The 19967-nt window shown below is 33.5% G+C and overlaps 2 protein-coding genes across 6 annotated transcripts; one reads left to right on the plus strand and one right to left on the minus strand.

The window, feature by feature from the left end:
* Positions 1–1847: 1847 nt before the first annotated feature.
* Positions 1848–14216, plus strand: LOC119605669 (venom protease). 4 transcript variants are annotated; one of them, XM_037958915.1, is made up of 6 exons: positions 1848–2026; positions 4185–4288; positions 7550–7710; positions 12973–13109; positions 13175–13757; positions 13840–14216. In XM_037958915.1, exons 2-6 carry the CDS (start codon positions 4204–4206, stop codon positions 14110–14112), a joined length of 1239 nt encoding a protein of 412 aa, XP_037814843.1. In that variant the 5' UTR covers positions 1848–2026; positions 4185–4203; the 3' UTR covers positions 14113–14216. The 4 variants fall into 4 exon arrangements, with proteins under 4 accessions (XP_037814843.1, XP_037814844.1, XP_037814842.1 ...); XM_037958916.1 differs by having other exon boundaries at positions 1854–1944; XM_037958914.1 differs by lacking the exon at positions 1848–2026 and adding an exon at positions 2324–2343.
* On the minus strand, positions 14096–19065 carry LOC119605668 (lon protease homolog, mitochondrial). 2 transcript variants are annotated; one of them, XM_037958913.1, is made up of 9 exons: positions 18581–19065; positions 18209–18464; positions 16752–17133; positions 16554–16683; positions 15959–16493; positions 15699–15891; positions 14916–15638; positions 14666–14855; positions 14096–14601 (listed from the first exon to the last, which is right to left on the minus strand). In XM_037958913.1, the coding sequence occupies exons 1-9, from the start codon at positions 18938–18940 to the stop codon at positions 14413–14415; spliced, it is 2958 nt and encodes a 985-aa protein (XP_037814841.1). In that variant the 5' UTR covers positions 18941–19065; the 3' UTR covers positions 14096–14412. The 2 variants fall into 2 exon arrangements, with proteins under 2 accessions (XP_037814841.1, XP_037814840.1); XM_037958912.1 differs by having other exon boundaries at positions 14117–14601; positions 16752–17187; positions 18581–19049.
* Positions 19066–19967: the final 902 nt, after the last annotated feature.

Raw genomic sequence — 19967 nt, forward strand, 5'->3', positions numbered from 1 at the left:
GGATAATGATAGTTCTTCAAACGATCAAACATTCGCAGAATTTGGTGCAATAACGAAAACGCACAAATCGAACGCTGCTCAGAAAAAACCGAGGTCTTTGAGTGCCAGGACGCGAAAAAGCTCTACATGAGCTGCTCAAAACATCTTGGACGTTCATTCAAGGTAAAAAGGTTAATGCTAGTTCTTCAATTTCGTTGGTGATAACAAAAACCTTATATTAACTGAATATATTATCGTCCGATGTTCAGAGATTCAGTTTCCTAAACGTAATTCCTAAGACTTTTCCAATCAGTGTTCGTGATGTTAGACTAAACACATTTACAAGTTCGCGTAAAGCATTTAAGTGCTTCGGTTTTTAAGTCGATGTAATTACTATTTACATCACTAATGTATGGAATACAACTCTAATATATGGACCAAAGCTTTGAAGTCTATTTTGGTGCTAACGACCACATACAAAAGATGGCGAAGATACTTATCGGTGACAGTAGGATATCCGACTCTATTGAGTTAGATTGAAAAGTGGAGTATATTTCACTGCTCTATATTGATATTACAATGTAATGTCTTCGTGTGATATTAGGGAACTCGTTCCCGATTCGCGTATATATTTACGCAACACAAGTCTTTCATCATTGTGGTCGATTTGCCAGTAGACCACAAACACATTACAGGGAAAGTTCATTCTTTAGATGTACTATTCGTATTTCGATGTACGATGTTTTTAATCAAATATCCACAAATACAATCCCCAATATCCTTCCTCTCACAACCTATTTTCCTATTCTAACTGCATGCACTATATGTAAATAGGGCAATTACAACCCAGCGACTTCAGTGAATTGACCAATACCGATTACAGGATACACCAACAATGTATCACAAACATCCCACAAACATACCGGAAACTGAAACTGTCTGGAACTGTGTGACATTGCAATGTCTCACAATGCATTGTTCACAGAAAGGAGACCCTTTTGTCTATCATGTTATTATTATGATAGACAAAAGGGGTCTGGGATTCTACATTGAAAACCGGAAACCGAAATATAGTAAGGACTTCCCAATTACAATACTAGCTCCAGCTGTAATACGGAGAGTGAAAGTGATGCAACACTTTCTTTGTCATTACCAGACTTTTGTAGGAAGAAGATCTAAATATCTTGATAGCGTGTTATTCCAGATATTCACCCCTATTCTGAATATCAATTCGAATCGAAATTTTCTCCGTTTGGCAACTTTGGTATTCTGCATTTCGATTCGAAGCTCCGTCAAACGTAGTTACGATCGTAATGCAGAATACATACAATCGTAAAGCATTGAAATAAAGGGCATTGTTTCTTCTTTTTCTTACGATTCCGTTTTTTTGTTGGAATACCAATTTTCGACCGTAGCGTAACTGAATGCGGAAACGTAATCGAAATGCAGAATAGGGGTGATTATAATCCTCAGAAAGACTGAATTTAAATTCTGAAGATACTGAGCTTCCGAACATTTGACGATAATTTCTTTCATCGATCCGAAAATAGATCGCTACATGACTATTTTTCACCAATATTTTCCATAAAATGTACTGCACAACAGGTCTGTTATTGGGCTAAGGGTACTTTTAAAGATCAGATGTAGTATATATCATCAACATAACCTATCCTAAATAAAATTATTTAAAATAGAACAATATGTTACATAACTGCTAGTGATTGTGAATACCACTACTGTTTTCGTATACATTTATTTCTATGTATGAATATATTGAGAAGTACAAAAAAAAAAAACAACACAAAGTGGGAATTCAACCGGCATTAAAAAAAACTAAAATCAAATAAATTTTTAACAAAAATTAAAATTCACAAAATTAACAATTTTACTTTAAGCGCAGTAGTGAGTGATTCCAGTCACAACAATTATTTTGGTCATACGTGGAAACTAAATCAACAAAACTTCGTCGGTTGACATAAATTTAAACAAAATAATTGTTAAAATAAAAATCAAAAAAATAATGTTCGCAAATTAATTTAAAAATAAGGTGCTAAATATATTTTTTAAACAATAATTATAAACTATATGTAATAATAACAAAAAAAAAATCGAAGAATAATGTAAAAATAAAACAAAAAGTTAATAATTATTTTGTAAAAATTAATCTCAAACGGAAATAAAACACGATAACATGAATTAACATTTTTTTTTACTTCTTAGCACGAACTTAAAACAATTATATTTTTGAAAAAGAAAAAAAAACTATAATAAAGTGTTTTTCGATATGAATAGATTTTTGGGGCCTGCGAAAAATTAAGGGCTAAATATTTTTGAACTGAAATTTATAAAAATTACTTATATGTTGTGTGTAAAGAAACAAAATAAAATTTGTGTAAAAAAAATAATTAAATAATAATTTTTATATAAAAATTGAAATAAATGTTTATCCTTGTGTTTTTAAAGTTTATTTGTATATAGTACATATAAGGCCATATATAATCCCGGGAAAATTTTATTCTGAGAAAAACAGTTCAGTTGCATTGTGTTTTCATATATGACACATTGTCATTGTTTTTAATAAAATTTATTACAGTTTACCTTTCCAATTTAATATTATTTCAACGTTTTAACATTATAGCAGTCATTAACAAAATGTTAGTCTTAATGTCATACAGATTTTAATATCATATGGATATTTTCAAAATATTGAAATATTGAAACTCTCAAAGTAATAAAAAAGTCAAAATAAATCCATGTTTTTGGAAATAGGCGTTACTTATATTGGTTTGATTTCGATAATTGGATTCGAATGCCCCATTCGAATGCGACATAGAAATTGTATGTTTGGGCAACAATTCAATCGTCGCACCTACCTTCGATCAGCTGTCACAGGTTAGATTGATCTTTCCATCAGGATCGGAGCGATCTATGACAGCTGCTCAAAAGTTTCCATCCAGGCTTATGGACTTTTTCACTTTCTTTGTTGATGAAGTCGGCTGGTCATCCCCAGATCTAGGTCTTTTATTGGTCCCCTTATGAGACTTATTAGAGCTGCTTTCTTCGTCGATGAGATCGATTGATCATCTAGCTCTTTTAATGGTCTGGATATAGCCGGATTTATACCAGTCGTCCTCATCGACGAAGTCTTTTTATGCCCCTTTAGCTTGGAGTTCTGGCCACCTCCACCCGGTTCGCCTAATGGTTCCCGTTTAAGAAAACATAGTCGGAGGTTGTCTTCTCCCTTCGCCTCTTGAACTACTTTAACCACTTTACTACGCCTCCAACAAGAAACCGGATTCCTGCTTTTTATGTTGAAGTTCTCACACACTTATGAGTGCTTACCGGGTCAACACTATCACTATAAGAAGTAGACCAACCCAATATAACTCTAATAGGGCCGTAGATTTTTTTCGTGGAGCCTGTAGGGACTCTAGTCCGCTCCTCCATGGTGCAAGATTGGCGTCCTTCGCGCCATGTGTACGACCTTCTTCCGGGAGGCTACTTTGGTTCCCATTGGCCTCATCAGTAGAGATGTTTCTGAATTTCGACCAAGAGCAGACACTGCAGTGATGTCGTGCTCCCCGTCAGAGAACAAAGTCATCTCCAGTCTAACTTCTGAGTGGCACAAGATTCTCCAAAGGAGTCCTTTAAAAGGCCTAGCTTAAAAATTTGGCCCTCATGCTCCAAGATCCGGGCATGAACGTCAGTCAGTGTTAGTCTTCCGTCTGAAACTATATCTGTGTCACCACCTTCCTTACTCGTCCGGTCCCTGGATTAATTTTACGCCACATGTTGATCGCCACCTTCATTTCCATCATTATATGCAGTTTGCTGAAAAATGACTTTGTCCGAGAAGGTCCGATGAATACAAAAATCGTCAGTACGGTTAAGGGCCATACAAATTATGGAACTGCAAATTGTTGCAGAACAATTTGAGTTCTAAAGCGTTATTTTGTGGTTCGCTTGGGACCATCGACCTAAGTGAAATAATGGACCGATTTAAAATAGTTCAAATATCCTTCGTATTTAGTATAATAGAAGACAATATATCAAGTTTTGTTAAATTATCTTCAAAAGTGCGGCAGTTAGAAGTTCCCATGGAAGTGTCTATATTACTGTTAATAAAAATAATTTTTATTTTAACAACAACAAGTATTTTTAAATTTTCCAAGAAATTTATCTTAAAATTTTTAATTTAAAAATAGAAATAAATCGACGAATAAAATGCAATTAAAATTATCAATATTTATATTCTGCCTACAATTGTTATTGGAGAGGTCAGGAGCTATTGTGACAAAAGAATATATAGGTAAGTTGAATCATTAAAAAGTCTATTTTAATTATAACAAAATTTAAATTTTATATATACACCATAAAAACCATGATTTCTATTTAATAACAAATCATTTTTGTGAAATGTATCTTAATACCTTGATTTTTAAACTATTTATTGTCAACATGGGGGGTGGGGGACCATATATGGGGGCTAGGGGCGATTTTGTTCACACCATGCAAATTGCATCAACAGGCTTCTAGCTTCTCATCTTTAGACTCAATATTGTTTCCAAGATATATGTATGTAAATACTTTTGTGGGTCTATATTATAATTACCGGGCCGCGTAATTATCACCCGTAGACTTAAAATCATAGACTATTGAACACAATTTCTTAAAATGTCCCAATCAATCCTCCGGTAAAACATCACTCCCAAAGTTGACAAATGATTAGCATTGACAGATAATGTGTTCATTATCCTCACGACATGCTCAGCATTTGTCACATTCCGCCCGTCTAATTTCGTGAAATTGTGTAAGTGGTTCTGTATATCCAGCCAGGATAAATACCATCAAACTAAACGCGGATCTATAAACATTATGCTTACCTGTATGAATATGTTGGTTGTTGCATGTATGATGACTTCATCTCTATGTAGTGAAACTCCAACTGTATTATATAGTAGTTATTGTGATTCTTCCGATGACATCTCAAAAGTATGGTATTGTGTTCCTTGATCGGTAAGATCTTCGTTTTCTAATTTGAGAATTGTGTTCTGAGAAAATCTGTTAGTACAACGTAACGATCCTGAAGTTAACATATTGGCAGCATTCCAAAAGTCAACATTAGGTTCAGTAATGCAGGCTCAGTAATGCAGACCACGCTGGCGTGGCGACTGACCGATCACTCGCATTATACATACATACATATGTAACTATCAAGGTTTGTTTGTCCATACGCCAAGTACTGCCGGCAAGTAGTAGGGTTCTATAAATCGACTTTCGAATAATCGAACAATCGACTTTTTGTCGAAATAGGTCGAAAAGTCGAAGTCGACTATTTTGTTCCAAAAAAGTCGATAACTCGACTATCGTCTATGAAAAAAGTCGAAAAGTCGACTTTGTAAATAAAAGTCGAAAAAAGTCGAAAAGTCGGAAAGTCGAAAAAAGTCGAAAAGTCGAAAAAAGTCGATAAGTCGAAAAAAGTCGAAGAAAGTCGAAAAAAGTCGAAAAGTCGGAAAAAGTCGAAAAGTCGGAAAAAGTCGAAAATAGTCGAAAATTTTAAAAAAGTGGAAAAGAGGTCAAAAAATCTAAAATAGTCGGAAAAACTCGAAAAAAGTAAAAAAATAGTCGAAAAAAGTCGAAAAAAAGTCGAAAATAGTCAAAAAGTCGTAAAAAATCGAAAAGTCGAAAAAAGTCGAAAAGTCGGAAAAAGTCGACCATTTATAAAATACTAAAAGTCGAAAAGTCTAAAAGTCGACTTTTAAATAAATGAAAAAGGTCGAAAAGTCGAAAAATCGACTTTTCATAAAATGGAAAAAGTCGAAAGGTCGAAAAGTCGACTTTTAACTAAATGCAAAAAGTCGAAAAGTCGACTTTTCGTTTCAACTATAGAACCCTAGCAAGTAGTTTCATTACCTTGTTCAAGCAGCGCAATTTGTGCGATATTGCTGTGGTATGAGTTGAGACCGTAAAGAGTGCCAAACGTTACTCCCAAAATCTTGAAATTCTGGTGTCATCGACTTAGTTCTAGTTGTAATTCCTTCGTCTAGGTGGTGAAAACTGTTTTAGAAGATTTACCTGGTTATAAAAAATTGTGGATCTATCACTTCGTATTGTTTGACAGGACTTGCATACATATTTCAAAATCATTTAATAGATCCAATGTCACAAGAACCGTTTTTTCTCAGGGGTTTTCTTTATTAAAACCTTGTGGAATTTGAGTGCTGATGCAAGTTAATGCTGTCGGAACAAACGATATCATGTCGTTGAGAGGAGGAGCCCGGAGTATTTTCGCGACTGATGATAACAAAGAGATCATTCTTCCTGGCTCGCGATTTTCTTCTTCGTGAAAGAGATCTGACCTTATACTACGAATTGACTTCTCTAGCAAGTTGTAGTTCTTCAATTGATCCATCCATCTATCGTTTCAGCAGAGTATTTCGTGTGTTCCTGCCCCGCCTCGCCTTTTAGGTTTAAGATTCTTTTGTGTGTTAATATGATGTAGTGTTATACTTCTTAGGAGAAGGGTCGAGAAGGTTGGGCGCAACCCAGATGGCTGAATGAAATTTTCACAAAATAAGGGAAAATTCCTGAGTATATTAAAGCCTCCCAACAAAGCACATCGGTTTGGGCGCTATGTAGGAGAGCTACAGGCATCTAATGAGGCAGACCACGCACTGGCTTTATAAAAGCGTGATTAGACCAATTGTAACTTTCGCCTTGATAAGCTGTTGAATTTCTATGGACAAAAAGTATAATATTATTGGTTAATATTCTTTGGTTTATAGAAAGAGCATGGGAATCGACAATGCAAATCTAGAAACCGAAATATATATCTTCCGGATTAAAACACTAGCGTTCTAGCTATTAATATATGTTTAAAGTGGACTGAATTAAATATAGCGTAGGCTGATGTAAAAATTTCTGAAGAGAAGGCATTTAGAGAAACCGGCAGTAAGTCTAAACTCAGGCCAGGAACTTGGAGAAGTTTACTTGATGAATGCAAAAGCGTTCGAGAGCTAATTTTAAAGCATGACAAAAGAATCCCACTCAAGCATATGGAATATTGGAAATGTCTGAAATAAAATTCGAATTCTTAAAATTGAAGAAATTTTGAAATACAATTAGAAATGGTGTAGAACAATTACAGGCGTTCACATTACTAGTTTAAATATAGGCACTGTTACGTTTATTTTACCGCGAAAAAAAATTTACGATAAGCGGATATTGTAATTTTATAGAAACTCTAATACTTATTAGCGGATTTAATTTCAAATTATATATTCCTATACAATGTCTCCCGCTGTTTTTAGGGTTTTACCTATGCTGCTCTATAGAAGACAACTTATATTTAAAATTTATTAACAATTTATGGTAAATTTTAGTATTAGGTTTCCCAAAAACACCTCAAGTATCGATGGCAATTAAAATATAATAAATTATTTTTATAATTTCTAATATAAGCAAATTATAAAAAAATTAGCTGAAATTAATATATTAAAACAATTGATATGTGTTTTTTTTTATTACAATGTACTTTTATAAACGTATTTGATTCTTTATCTTCTACTAGATTTACTTGACTTAACGGATAATGATGAGTTCCAGTGGAGTAGACATGCAAACGCTGCTACAGATGCCGTTGTAGCTGTCAATGATGATAGTAATCAAATGTCAAACATAACACGTCATAGTTTAAGCAAGAGACAAGCTATTGCAGCCGGACAATTGCAGGTGAGTTTTTATTAGTTTTTGTTGTTGTTTTTTAAATATTAATCATAATGAAATTGCCAGTCAGTGAGAAGAAAGGGAAAAGTTCTATAGAATTATTTTATTTTAATTAATGCTAATGTAAACGTTATAATCAAATATGCCATAATAAATAATTGAGGGGGTTTGGAAAATGCCACTGTTTTGTAACAATTACAATAAAGATGCAATGCACTATTAAATTCAACATAAGTTTGTTTTAGACTTTTTTATACCCTACACCACTTTAGTGGGGAGGGTATATTGGATTTGTGCTGATGTTTGTAACATATAAAAATATTCGTCCTAGACCCACCTTAAAGTATACCAATCGGCTTAGAATCGTTTTCTGAGTCGATTAAGCTATGCCCGTCCGTCCGTCCGTCCGTCTGGCTGGCTGGCTGTCCATGTAAACCTTGTGCGCAAGCTACAGGTCGCAATTTTCAAGATAATTGGATGAAATTTGGCACGCACGTTTTATTTGACCCAAGGACGAAGCCTATTGAAAATGGTTAAAATCGGTCCATTATTTCACCTAACCACCATAGAACAGAACCCCCCGAAAAGGGCTTCTGAGCTCATAATTATGTTAAATATACAGATATATCGATAAAATACGGCACAGCTAAGTTTTATAGAAGTCTTGATAACCCTGCCAAATTTCATAAAGATCGGGCCCCATTTGTCCCTAGCTCCCATACAAAGTCCCCTTCAGAAAATTACTTGAATGTCCCAAATTAACTTATAAACACAAATATCGCGATGAAATTCAGCGCAATAAAATATTATGTAAATATAAATATATTCACAAAATTTTATCGGGCTTGGTCCATATTTGCCCCTAGCCCCCATATAAAGCCTCTTTCAGAAAATTAGTTTTTCATCCATAAATTGCTTAAATGTATCGGAACAAGGGAATATTGAAGATAAATGCGATATTATGAAAAATAAATCACATTTAATATTCATAACTGGTGTAGGGTATCATATGGTCGGCCACGCCCGACTATACTTTCTTACTTGTTTTAAATGCAATAAAACAGAAATAAATCAATCAATTTTGTTTGCATTATATTTTTTTCCGGAGGTGGGTCTTACTTATTACAGAATTATGATAAATTTGTAATAATGGCAAAAAAATAGATTTTTAAAGTAATGTTTGTTAGTTATCGAAAACTTAAGAATTCCTTAATCTTATGTGATCAAAATTGAAATAGATGTACTTTGAGTCGTGAGTGATATTGTATCCGAATCTGGGTTCAGAATTTCTCTCTAAAAAAACATATATTTGGAATATTGTCTTATCAGGCGTCGTAGTTCCTGAGTTTATCGATTACGAGCAAACATTACTATTTCATTTACATAGATAGATAGAAAGACAGATAGATAGATAGATAGATAGATAGATAGATGATAGAAGATGATAGATAGATAGATAGATGATAGATAGATAGATAGATAGATAGATAGATAGATAGATAGATAGATAGATAGATAGATATACTAGATAGATATATAGATAGATAGCTAGCTAGATAGTAGATAGATGCCTAGCTCGAAGAGATCGCTCGATAGATAGATCGCTCGAGCTCGCTCGCTCGCTCGATAGCTCGCTCGCTCGCTGCTAGCGCGATCGCTCGCTCGCTAGAATCGATAGATAGAGAGATAGATAGCTAGCTAGATCGTAGATAGATAGATCGCTAGATAGATGATGTAGCTCGCTCGATAGATAGATAGATCGATAGATCGCTAGATAGATAGCTCAAGAAGTCGCTAGATAGATAGCTCGATCGATAGATAGCTCGCTAGCTCGATCGCTAGATCGCTAGATAGAGCTAGATAGATCGATAGATAGATAGATAGATAGATAGATAGATAGATAGATATATAGATAGATAGATAGAAGATAGATAGATAGATAGATAGATAGATAGATAGATAGATAGATAGATAGAGTAGATAGATAGATAGATAGATAGATAGATAGATAGATAGATAGATAGATAGAGATAGATAGATAGATAGATAGATAGATAGATAGATAGATAGATAGATAGATAGATAGATAGATAGATAGATAGATAGATAGATAGAGATAGATAGATAGATAGATAGATAGATAGATAGATAGATAGATAGATAGATAGATAGATAGATAGATAGATAGATAGTCGATAGATAGATAGATAGAGTAGATAGATAGATAGATAGATAGATAGATAGATAGAGATGATAGATAGATTAGATAGATAGATAGATAGATAGATAGATAGATAGATAGATAGATAGATAGATAGATAGATAGATAGATAGATAGATAGATAGATAGATAGATAGATAGATAGATAGATAGATAGATAGATAGGTAGATAGATAGATAGATAGATAGATAGATGATAGATAGATAGATAGATAGATAGATAGATAGATAGATAGATAGATAGATAGATAGATAGATAGATAGATAGATAGATAGATAGATAGATAGATAGATAGATAGATGATAGATAGATAGATAGATAGATAGATAGATAGATAGATAGATAGATAGATAGATAGATAGATAGATAGATAGATAGCTAGATAGATAGATAGATTGATAGGTAGATAGATAGATAGATAGATAGATAGATAGATAGATAGATAGATAGATAGATAGATAGATAGATAGATAGATAGATAGATAGATAGATAGATAGATAGATAGATAGATAGATAGATAGATAGATAGATAGATAGATGATAGATAGATAGATAGATAGATAGATAGATAGTAGATAGATAGATAGATAGATAGATAGATAGATAGAGATAGATAGATAATTAGATAGATAGATAGATAGATAGATAGATAGATAGATAGATAGAAGATAGATAGATAGATAGATAGTAGATAGATAGATAGATAGATAGATAGATAGATAGATAGATAGATAGATAGAGATAGATAGATAGATAGATAGATAGATAGAGATAGATAGATAGATAGATAGATAGATAGATAGATAGATAGATAGATAGAGAGAGAGATAGATAGATAGATAGAGATAGATAGATAGATAGATATATAGATAGATAGATAGATAGATAGATAGATAGATAGATAGATAGATGAAGATAGATAGATAGATAGATAGATAGATAGATAGATAGATAGATAGATAGAGATAGATAGATAGATAGATAGATAGATAGATAGATAGATAGATAGATAGATAGATAGATAGATAGATAGATAGATAGATAGATAGATAGATAGATATACAGATAGATATTAGGGTATTCAAACGATTAATCGTCGATCGGTTAATCGATCAATTTTTGACGATTAATCGTTCGAATAAATGAAAATTGCCAAATTTCAAATAACGAATAAACCGAATAACTTATATCAATTAACCGATTAAGAAAAACTTATTATTTAACAATAAAATTACTGTATTTCTTATACAAAATTCAATATTTTTATAATAAATTTTCTTTTTTTATTAATTTCTTAATGAGGGTTACGTTAGAAATGGATTATGATGAAAAATATATATTGGATGATTTTTAAACAATACTTCAGAAACGTTGCAATAAGTTGTTCTGATTTACCTTCTTCAAGAACGGGTTCATGCAGAAACATTTCAGATTTCTGAGAAGAAATCTTGAAAATAATGATATCGCCTTTACTTCTACATCCAGTTTTGAGGAACAGTGTTGTGTTTCTAAAGTATTTCTAATAAGTTCTTCAGCAATACATAATTATACACTAGTTCATTTCAACGTGTAAATTCTGGAACTCGTTAAAAAATCTCAAAAACATGAAATTAATTAACTTAATTTGTTTATATAGAAGAGGATTTCACATGAAAATAAATAATTTATAATATTTGAGAAACTTAATTAAAAAATTTTAATAGAATTGAATTTAAAGAAGTGAAAATTATAATTTTGTTTGTTATAGGATGAAAAATATTGTAAAAAAGAAATAATATTATTAAATAAACATCCACTTTCCTTTTATTCGATTAAGATAGATAGATAGATAGATATGTATGTTATATCCATTGAAACTATTATCGATCGGATTTGAAATAAAGTTCTTTTTTTGAGATATGAAACTGAAACGAATTTTCTATCAATTTACGGCAAACATTTCAACGGACGATATCTCAGCAAATAGAAGAGATATCTTAACAATTCACAAACCTTTTTTAATGGAAAAGATTGTGACAAGTTCAGACTTATAATTTTGGAATCAAATAAAGACGAAATACTGCAGAGGAAATTAAGCTAAAAATGAAGAACACGGCATCCTCCTTCGGTATTATATCTTCAATACATTTACGGAAATTATGCTTGTATTCGTTTCAGTATTACTCCCAAATTATCTCCAAATGACATGTATTGATATAGGATTAACACAAACACCTAAGACCATGATAATCCTTAGTATAAAAGCTTTGAGACTAAGCCCATTAATAGGCTGAATCCTTAATAGCGACGAGACCACTGCCCTTTCTTGAGGAGTACCTCTAATAGTCAGGTTTTGAAACATTTGTATCTCCCAATAATAAATTTAAAGCTTCCTTTTGAGAGTGTCAATAACAACAGAAGACGACAAATCGATTTTATTCCGAAGATTGGCAAGAATATATTTTGAATCCAAGGTCTTATATGGGTAAAAACTTTGGATAGTTGAGAGGTATATAAACATTTCCCTTGTCTAAATATATTTTATATATATATTTTGAATCCAAGGTCTTATATGGGTAAAAACTTTGGATAGTTGAGAGGTATATAAACATTTCCCTTGTCTGAAGTCCTTTGGTTTTCCCCTTCATATATAAATAAAATAACGTACTTTGAAGGTAAGACCAGACAAGACAAATCGGGTCATACCTTATTAGAAGGACGACAAATCTTATTTCGAAGATCGTCACGAATAATATATTCTGGAGCCGACGTCTTATACGGGTCAAAACCTTGAATAGGTCAACGTATTGTATACTCTGTAATAGTTGCGCGGACATTGATCTGTGTAGGCGTTTGATTTTCGATTCTTGAACGGAATTTCGGTGTCCATGAGTAGTTCTAAAGCTATAGAAGAATTGACTTCTATTCTTTGAATATATTTAAAGATTGCGATAAATTTTTCACTATAACGGTAATTAGGCCCCTGATTTACATTCAATTATTTTAGCAGCAGATTCGCGCAGAAATTTAATTAGTTTTTCCTTTCGTCTTTTGCTTTTTTTTAAGGAAAATCTTGATTATGGAGCATGTCGTACTCCAGGTGGAGAGGAAGGAACCTGTCGTCATGTTATTTACTGTCGTATACCGGAATTGAAAGATGATATCTGGCGTTTGGTATCACATTTGTGTGTCATAAAAGGAAGGTAAGAACAAACAAATAGGCATTTAAGAAAAATTGAAATTAATTTAAACCATTTTAAACATTAAGCACCATTGGCGTCTGCTGTCCCACCCGCATTCTCGGCCGCTTGGGTCCACAAGTTATAACCGATGCCAATGATGTGAACCAACAGCCACGTATCGTCAATCATCCTGAACAGCGCGGCTGTGGTATAACTACCAAACAATTTCCTCGCGTCAGCGGCGGACGTCCTGCCGAACCCGATGAATGGCCTTGGATGGCGGCTTTCATAAGACGTGGATATCCTTATATATGGTGTGGTGGTGTTTTAGTTACTGACCGTCATGTCTTAACGGCAGCTCATTGTATACACAAAATCAAAAAGGAAGAGCTGTTTGTTCGCTTGGGCGAATACAATACCTTGCTGTTGAATGAAACACGTGCTAGAGATTTTCGTATAGGAAGTATGGTAACGCATATTGATTACGATCCCTTTACGTATGAAAATGATATTGGTTTAGTGAGAGTGGAAAGACCTACTATATTTAATACTTATATATGGCCGGTGTGTATGCCACCGATTGGTGAAAATTGGGAGGGTAAAATGGCAATTGTGACAGGTTGGGGTAGTCAGAGATTTGGTGGACCACATTCGGATATTTTAATGGAGGTAAGTAGGGAATAATGATTGCTTTCAGAAACATTTGTAACTAAATCGGAAATATCTGTTTTTTTGTAATTTTTCTCTTAAGGTTGACTTACCCGTTTGGAAAATTGAGGATTGTCGTGCTGCTATTGTTGAGCGTGTTCCCGATACTAGTTTATGTGCCGGTTACCCTGAAGGTGGACAAGATTCTTGCCAAGGAGACAGTGGCGGTCCTCTACTGCTACAATTACCCAACAATCGTTGGGTTACAATTGGCATTGTTTCGTGGGGCATACGCTGCGGTGAACCCAATCGTCCGGGCATGTATACACGAGTAGATCGTTATCTTCATTGGATTATTGAAAATTCGGATATTTAATAAAAAATATCTTTATGTTTATTGTTCTTTTGGATAAACGTTAAATGGATTTTTTACATAAAATTGTAAAAAATTATACAACAATTAAAATAAAAACTAAATCATTTTATATGTTTCTATAACAAAGTTCGTTTTGTTTTTGCAATGTTATTTAACAATTTAATAAAACATACAAATAATAAGGTATAGGATTAGAAAATTAAATTAAAAGTATGAATATATTTAAAAAATTATAAGATACGCTCGTTTAATAATGCTTAGCATTAAAAATAAACTAATATTTCGTAATTTTAACTAAAACTATTGTTGGTGCTGCTGTTGCTTTTGGGAGGCCTGCTCCTCCGTATGATCAAATGCGATTTTGTAGACATCTTCGTAGTTAGCGGCAAAGTGCACTTCGATGTCACTGGTTATAAAGGCGGGTAATTCGGCCCAGTCTTTGCGATTTTCTTCGGGTATTATAATGCAAGTAATGCCGCTGCGTTTGGCCTGGGGAAATGAAAGAATCAATTAAGTAAAAAAAACGTTAATAATTATTTTAAAATCAACTTACCGCAATGGTTTTTTCCTTAATACCACCCACGGGCAATACTTTGCCCTTTAGTGACACTTCACCAGTCATGGCTATATTTTGTCTAACTGGTTTATTGGTGGCTAAGGACATAAGGGCCGTAACTATTGTTACACCAGCACTGGGTCCATCCTTAGGGGTGGCTCCCTCAGGAACATGTAAATGTATGTTGCTGAAAACAATTTAGCAAGTTTTTATAAAATTTTCTTTTGAAATTTCAACACCTTCTTACCTATTTTCCAGAAATAGATTTTTTTCATCTAAACCACGCATGAAATTACGTGCCACTGTTAAAGCTATTTGTGCTGATTCTTTCATAACATCACCCAGATTACCGGTGACATTTATCGAACCACTAGTACTTTCTCCCTTGGGAGGTTGTATACTATTACGTTTGGCTGTTTCTATATACAAAGCCGAACCACCCATGGCGGTCCAGGCTAAGCCCATAACCACACCCGGTGGTGTTAGTTCATACATGCGATCCGAAGAGAATACATGTTTGCCTAAATAAGAAGTTAAGTTTTCATTGTTGACATCATGATGATCACCTTCCTTTTTGACTATCTTAAAGGCTACTTTACGTATGACTTTTTCTATTTGTTTCTGGAGATTACGTACTCCTGACTCACGGCAATAGCTGCGTATAAGAGTGCCTAAGGCATCATCATTAATGGTTATGTGTTTATCCTCCAAACCACAATCACGCATGGCTTGTGGTATTAGATACTGGCGGGCTATGGCTACTTTTTCCTCAGCTACATAGCCAGACATTTCAATAAGTTCCATACGATCACGCAAGGGTTCGGGTATAGTGTCAATAACATTTGCGGTGCAAATGAAGAGAACATGTGAAAGATCTACTGGCACATCTAGGTAATGATCTAGGAAATTGGCATTTTGTTCAGGATCTAAAAGTTCTAATAAGGCGGAACTGGGATCACCTTGATAGCCCCTGTAAATGGAAGTTAACGTAAAGCAAAATATTTGAAAAACTTTATATACCAACACTTACTTGCCAATTTTGTCTACTTCATCTATTAACACCAAAGGATTTTCGGTTTTAGTTTTCTTTAAACATTGTATCAATTTGCCGGGCATGGCTCCCACATAAGTACGTCTATGGCCCTTAATTTCCGCCACATCTGTCATGCCACCCACACTGAAACGGAAATATTCTCTATTCAAGGCTCTGGCAATGGAACGAGCTATTTAAAAAGATTTCAATAATTAATTAGTTCCTTCCTTTTGCTGTTTTGTTTTTAAACCTCTCACCTATACTAGTTTTACCCACACCAGGTGGTCCATGGAAGCATAAAATTTTACCCTGTGTCGAACCCTTCAACTGGCTTATGGCTATAAATTCCAGTATTCTCTTTTTGATATCCTCCATACCATAATGATCATGGTCAAGAATTTCGGTAGCCTGTTCCAAACTTAAATTCTCCTTGCTGGTAACACCCCAGGGCAAAGAGGTCAACCAATCCAAATAGTTACGTGTTACATTAAATTCAGAACTGTGACTTTCTAAGAAGTTTAGTTTATTCAATTCTTCATCGATAACGGTCATAACATTTTCGGGCACTGTTTTGTCCTTGAGCTTTTCACGGTATTTCTCTCCAATGGCGTCTTTGTCATCTTTTTCTATGCCCAATTCTTTTTTAATGGCTTTAAGTTGTTCATGTAAAATGTATTTACGATGTTGTTGTTTGACTTTCTCCTCTACCTCACGGCCAATTTTCTGCTGTAACTTGGAAAGTTCTAGTTCTTTTTTCAATATGCCCAAAGCCAATAAAAGACGTTTTGGAATCTGAAAACAACCGCTTTATGTAATACCATTATTTAAAAACTAACAAAATCTTTAACTTACATCCATTTCCTCCATAATCTTTTGTAAATCTTCAGGTTCGGCTGCCGATAAGGAAGCACCCAAATCACACAAATAAACAGGATTATCAACAACTCGTTGATTTTGATGCAACATTTGCTGTAAACTCTCTCTAAAAGAAGAAATAAACTTATAAATTAATTCTACTTAAAAGAAACTTTAATCTTCCAGTTGTCATACCTATACAAAGGATTCATGGTGATAATATCACGTATTGTCTTAATAACTTCCTGAGTTAAAGCTTTAACTTCTTCGGTTTGTTTAAAGTTTTCATGTTGAACATTAACAACTTCAACCATTAACACGGGCATTGGTTCATTTGTGGCCTGAGCATCAGTGGCAGCAGTTGTTTTAGTGGTGGCATCAGTCTCTCCAGTTGCTTTAGCATCTGCGGTGCTAGTTGTATCAGCTATAGTTTCTGTAGTTATGGCAGCAGGAGTTTCTGGTTTCAATTCTCTCTTTTGCAAACGTCCTGGTCTTGCTTTTCTAGACATTTTACGACGTTCAGAGTCTGTTGCGGGAGCGGCCGTAGAAGTTGTACCCGTTTGTGCTGTTTCATCGGCTGGTATTTGCATTTTTATATTAAATAGTGGATAATGTATTGTTGTTGTTTTTTCTGAATAACGATTTATACAAAATATATGTTGCATTTGGACAAAAGTATAGAGATATGCAATAGTATATTTGTATATGGAATATAATGTTTTTTGTAGGACATACATTCCAATTTTTGTTTGTGTATTAAAATGATAATGAAGGAAATGGGTTTCAAGCAAAAAACCTATCTATCTATCTATCTATCTATCTATCTATCTATCTATCTATCTATCTATCTATTTATCTATCTATCTATCTATCTATCTATCGATCGATCTATCTATCTATTCACTGCATTCTATAGAATGATTACTAAACTAACCAATAGATCACTCCATAAACTAGCTTACAGACTATTTAAAACAATAGTTCTGGGGACTAATCGACAGGTTACTCAATAGACTTGTCTAAAATCTAATATATGGACCTGTACATAAGATGGTAAATATACTACAGATTAGTCAATAGTAGTGAAGTAGTCCACAAGCTAATGCAAACATAACAAATCACACCTATAGAATTTTCATAAAGCAATAGGACTGAGTCTGACTGAGTCCATAGACTAGAAAATAGGTCAGTGGAAAAATTAATTGAAAAAAGTCCATAGACTAGCGAATGGATTATGATATAGACTATGTCTAGTTTATATACTACTCAGTAGACCAGTTCATAGACTAGTCAATAGATTAGTCTGTAAAATGATCTAAGGTCTAGATAATCCGAAGCCTGTCCATAGGCTAGTTAATAGATTTTTCCATAAACTAGCTAATAAGCGTTTTAAAATTAATTTAAAATTTTGAAAAATTAATTTTAATTTCAAAATTTGTTTAACTTGGGCGCCAAAATTATTGTTATTCCCCAATAATCTCAATAATCTCTTACATTATTAATAATATTAGTCTGATGGCAACCCTTATATAAGAGAATTTTAAAATAAACAATCTTCACAGATAAGAGTTTTTTTTACGCAAATAAATTAATAAAATAGAAATTTCATGAATGAAATGTTAATTTTTTTTAAATTAATAAATAAAAAATACCTTTTGGTGGCACCAGTTCTTCCAATATCTGTCCAGTTATTTTAATACGTCTATGAGCCACTACCACCATTCTCAACTTATCGCCCAGATCTTGCAGTTCCAATATTTGAGCAAAAGTACCAACTTTATAAACATCATCGAGTCTTTCGACAATTTCCGCCTCATTTTCATTATCTTTTTTCATGAAAACACCAACATACGGCTGATTCAATTTAACTTTACGTCTTATTAAATCAATCAGCTGGGGATTGGAGACCTTGAGTTTTTGGCAATAATATGGAATAAAAGTGAAAACAAGTAAACAAACATAATTTATATAATCAAACGACGAAAAACAACAACATCAGCAAATGCAAACATAACAAAACATACCTCTAGAATTTTCATAAATCTAGGAAACACCGGGTTACGTTTGGTGGCTAGCAAAGGCACGTGGGGCCATACTTCTGGCACTGCTACCGTAGCCGGCAATTGGGGATCTTTGTTGATAATGAAATCTTGTTGTTCCTGCTCCAACAATTCTTCATCATCTTGTTTATTACGGCTACTGCAAAAAGTTCTCGAACATACTCTCGTCACTAGAGCTCCCCTTAATTGTTGTTGTCTTTCCAATTGTGTATTGAATTGTTTTAGTATCAAAGAACGGGGTGCTCCTCTTTGGTTAGCCGCCACCAATTGTGTAATGTTTCGTGCCAAAAAGTGTCTTGGACTTGTGGCCAAACGTGATAACATTCTCAATGTTTTTTACTCTGATCTTTTTAATTAAAAATCTTCCGAGACTGACGCAATTTTTTAATTATTTTCACGCACTACGAACCAGAGCCCTGCGTCGACAAATATTAACGGCGGCGGCGACTGACACTAAATATGTCGGCGGCGGCTTAAAATCGACTGTAAGCCGGCTAAGTTTACAACTACATTTAGTTTTTAAATTTTCAACGATTTTAAATAAAAATGGAATCCGAGAGATCAGAAAGTGGGATTTTGGAAGCAAATATATTGTTTATAACAACAAAACAGAGCAAGCTCAAAAGTTGAGTGAGAAATTATGCAGGGATGAATAAAAAATTCTTAAAAATTAAAAACAAATCCTTTCTCCAAGTTTTACGAGGATCTGCCGATATTTAACCCAATTCTCCATCTAAAACATCTTGCAGGAAATCAGTTTCTAAAAAATTTTGCATTAAGAAAATGATCAATAACGCAAAAACAAAGATATTTTATTTGTTTATTTACTAGCTATACCCAGTGTGCTGTGCTACCCTAAAAGCAATATAAGTAAGAAACCCACTTAACGATTTTGATGATTTTAACTACAATGGTTTTCCAGATATACAATTTGTTACATATGGCAGATTCCACGCAAATTATTGCAATTTCATCAATTATTCCGAACGTTAATTGAGATTTTAATTTAATCTATGAAAAATTTGAATAATCTAATAGTTTCCCAGATATACAAAATTTTGTATTTAATTCATTGAAAGTCCGCCCGTTATTCTCTAAATGTTCTTCAGTAAAAATTGAAATTCTAGCTCTAATAGTTTCTCAGATATACGAATTTTTCTATTTAATTCATATGGGAGCACCAAGCCCCCCAGATGAAAGTTCGACGTCACCGTGATTTTCGGATTAGGGACTTAAATGTGGAATTGGATCAATAATATATATATAATTTAAAGTATTTTTTTTAATTCTACCATAATTCTATCATGATGATAACTTTTGTAATGATGTATTAGCTATAAACTGATTTTCT

The sequence above is a fragment of the Lucilia sericata genome, unplaced genomic scaffold (assembly GCF_015586225.1).
Source record: "Lucilia sericata isolate MDLA Ls3-8-SP2 unplaced genomic scaffold, ASM1558622v1 Contig000508F_arrow, whole genome shotgun sequence".
Classification (NCBI taxonomy): domain Eukaryota; kingdom Metazoa; phylum Arthropoda; class Insecta; order Diptera; family Calliphoridae; genus Lucilia; species Lucilia sericata.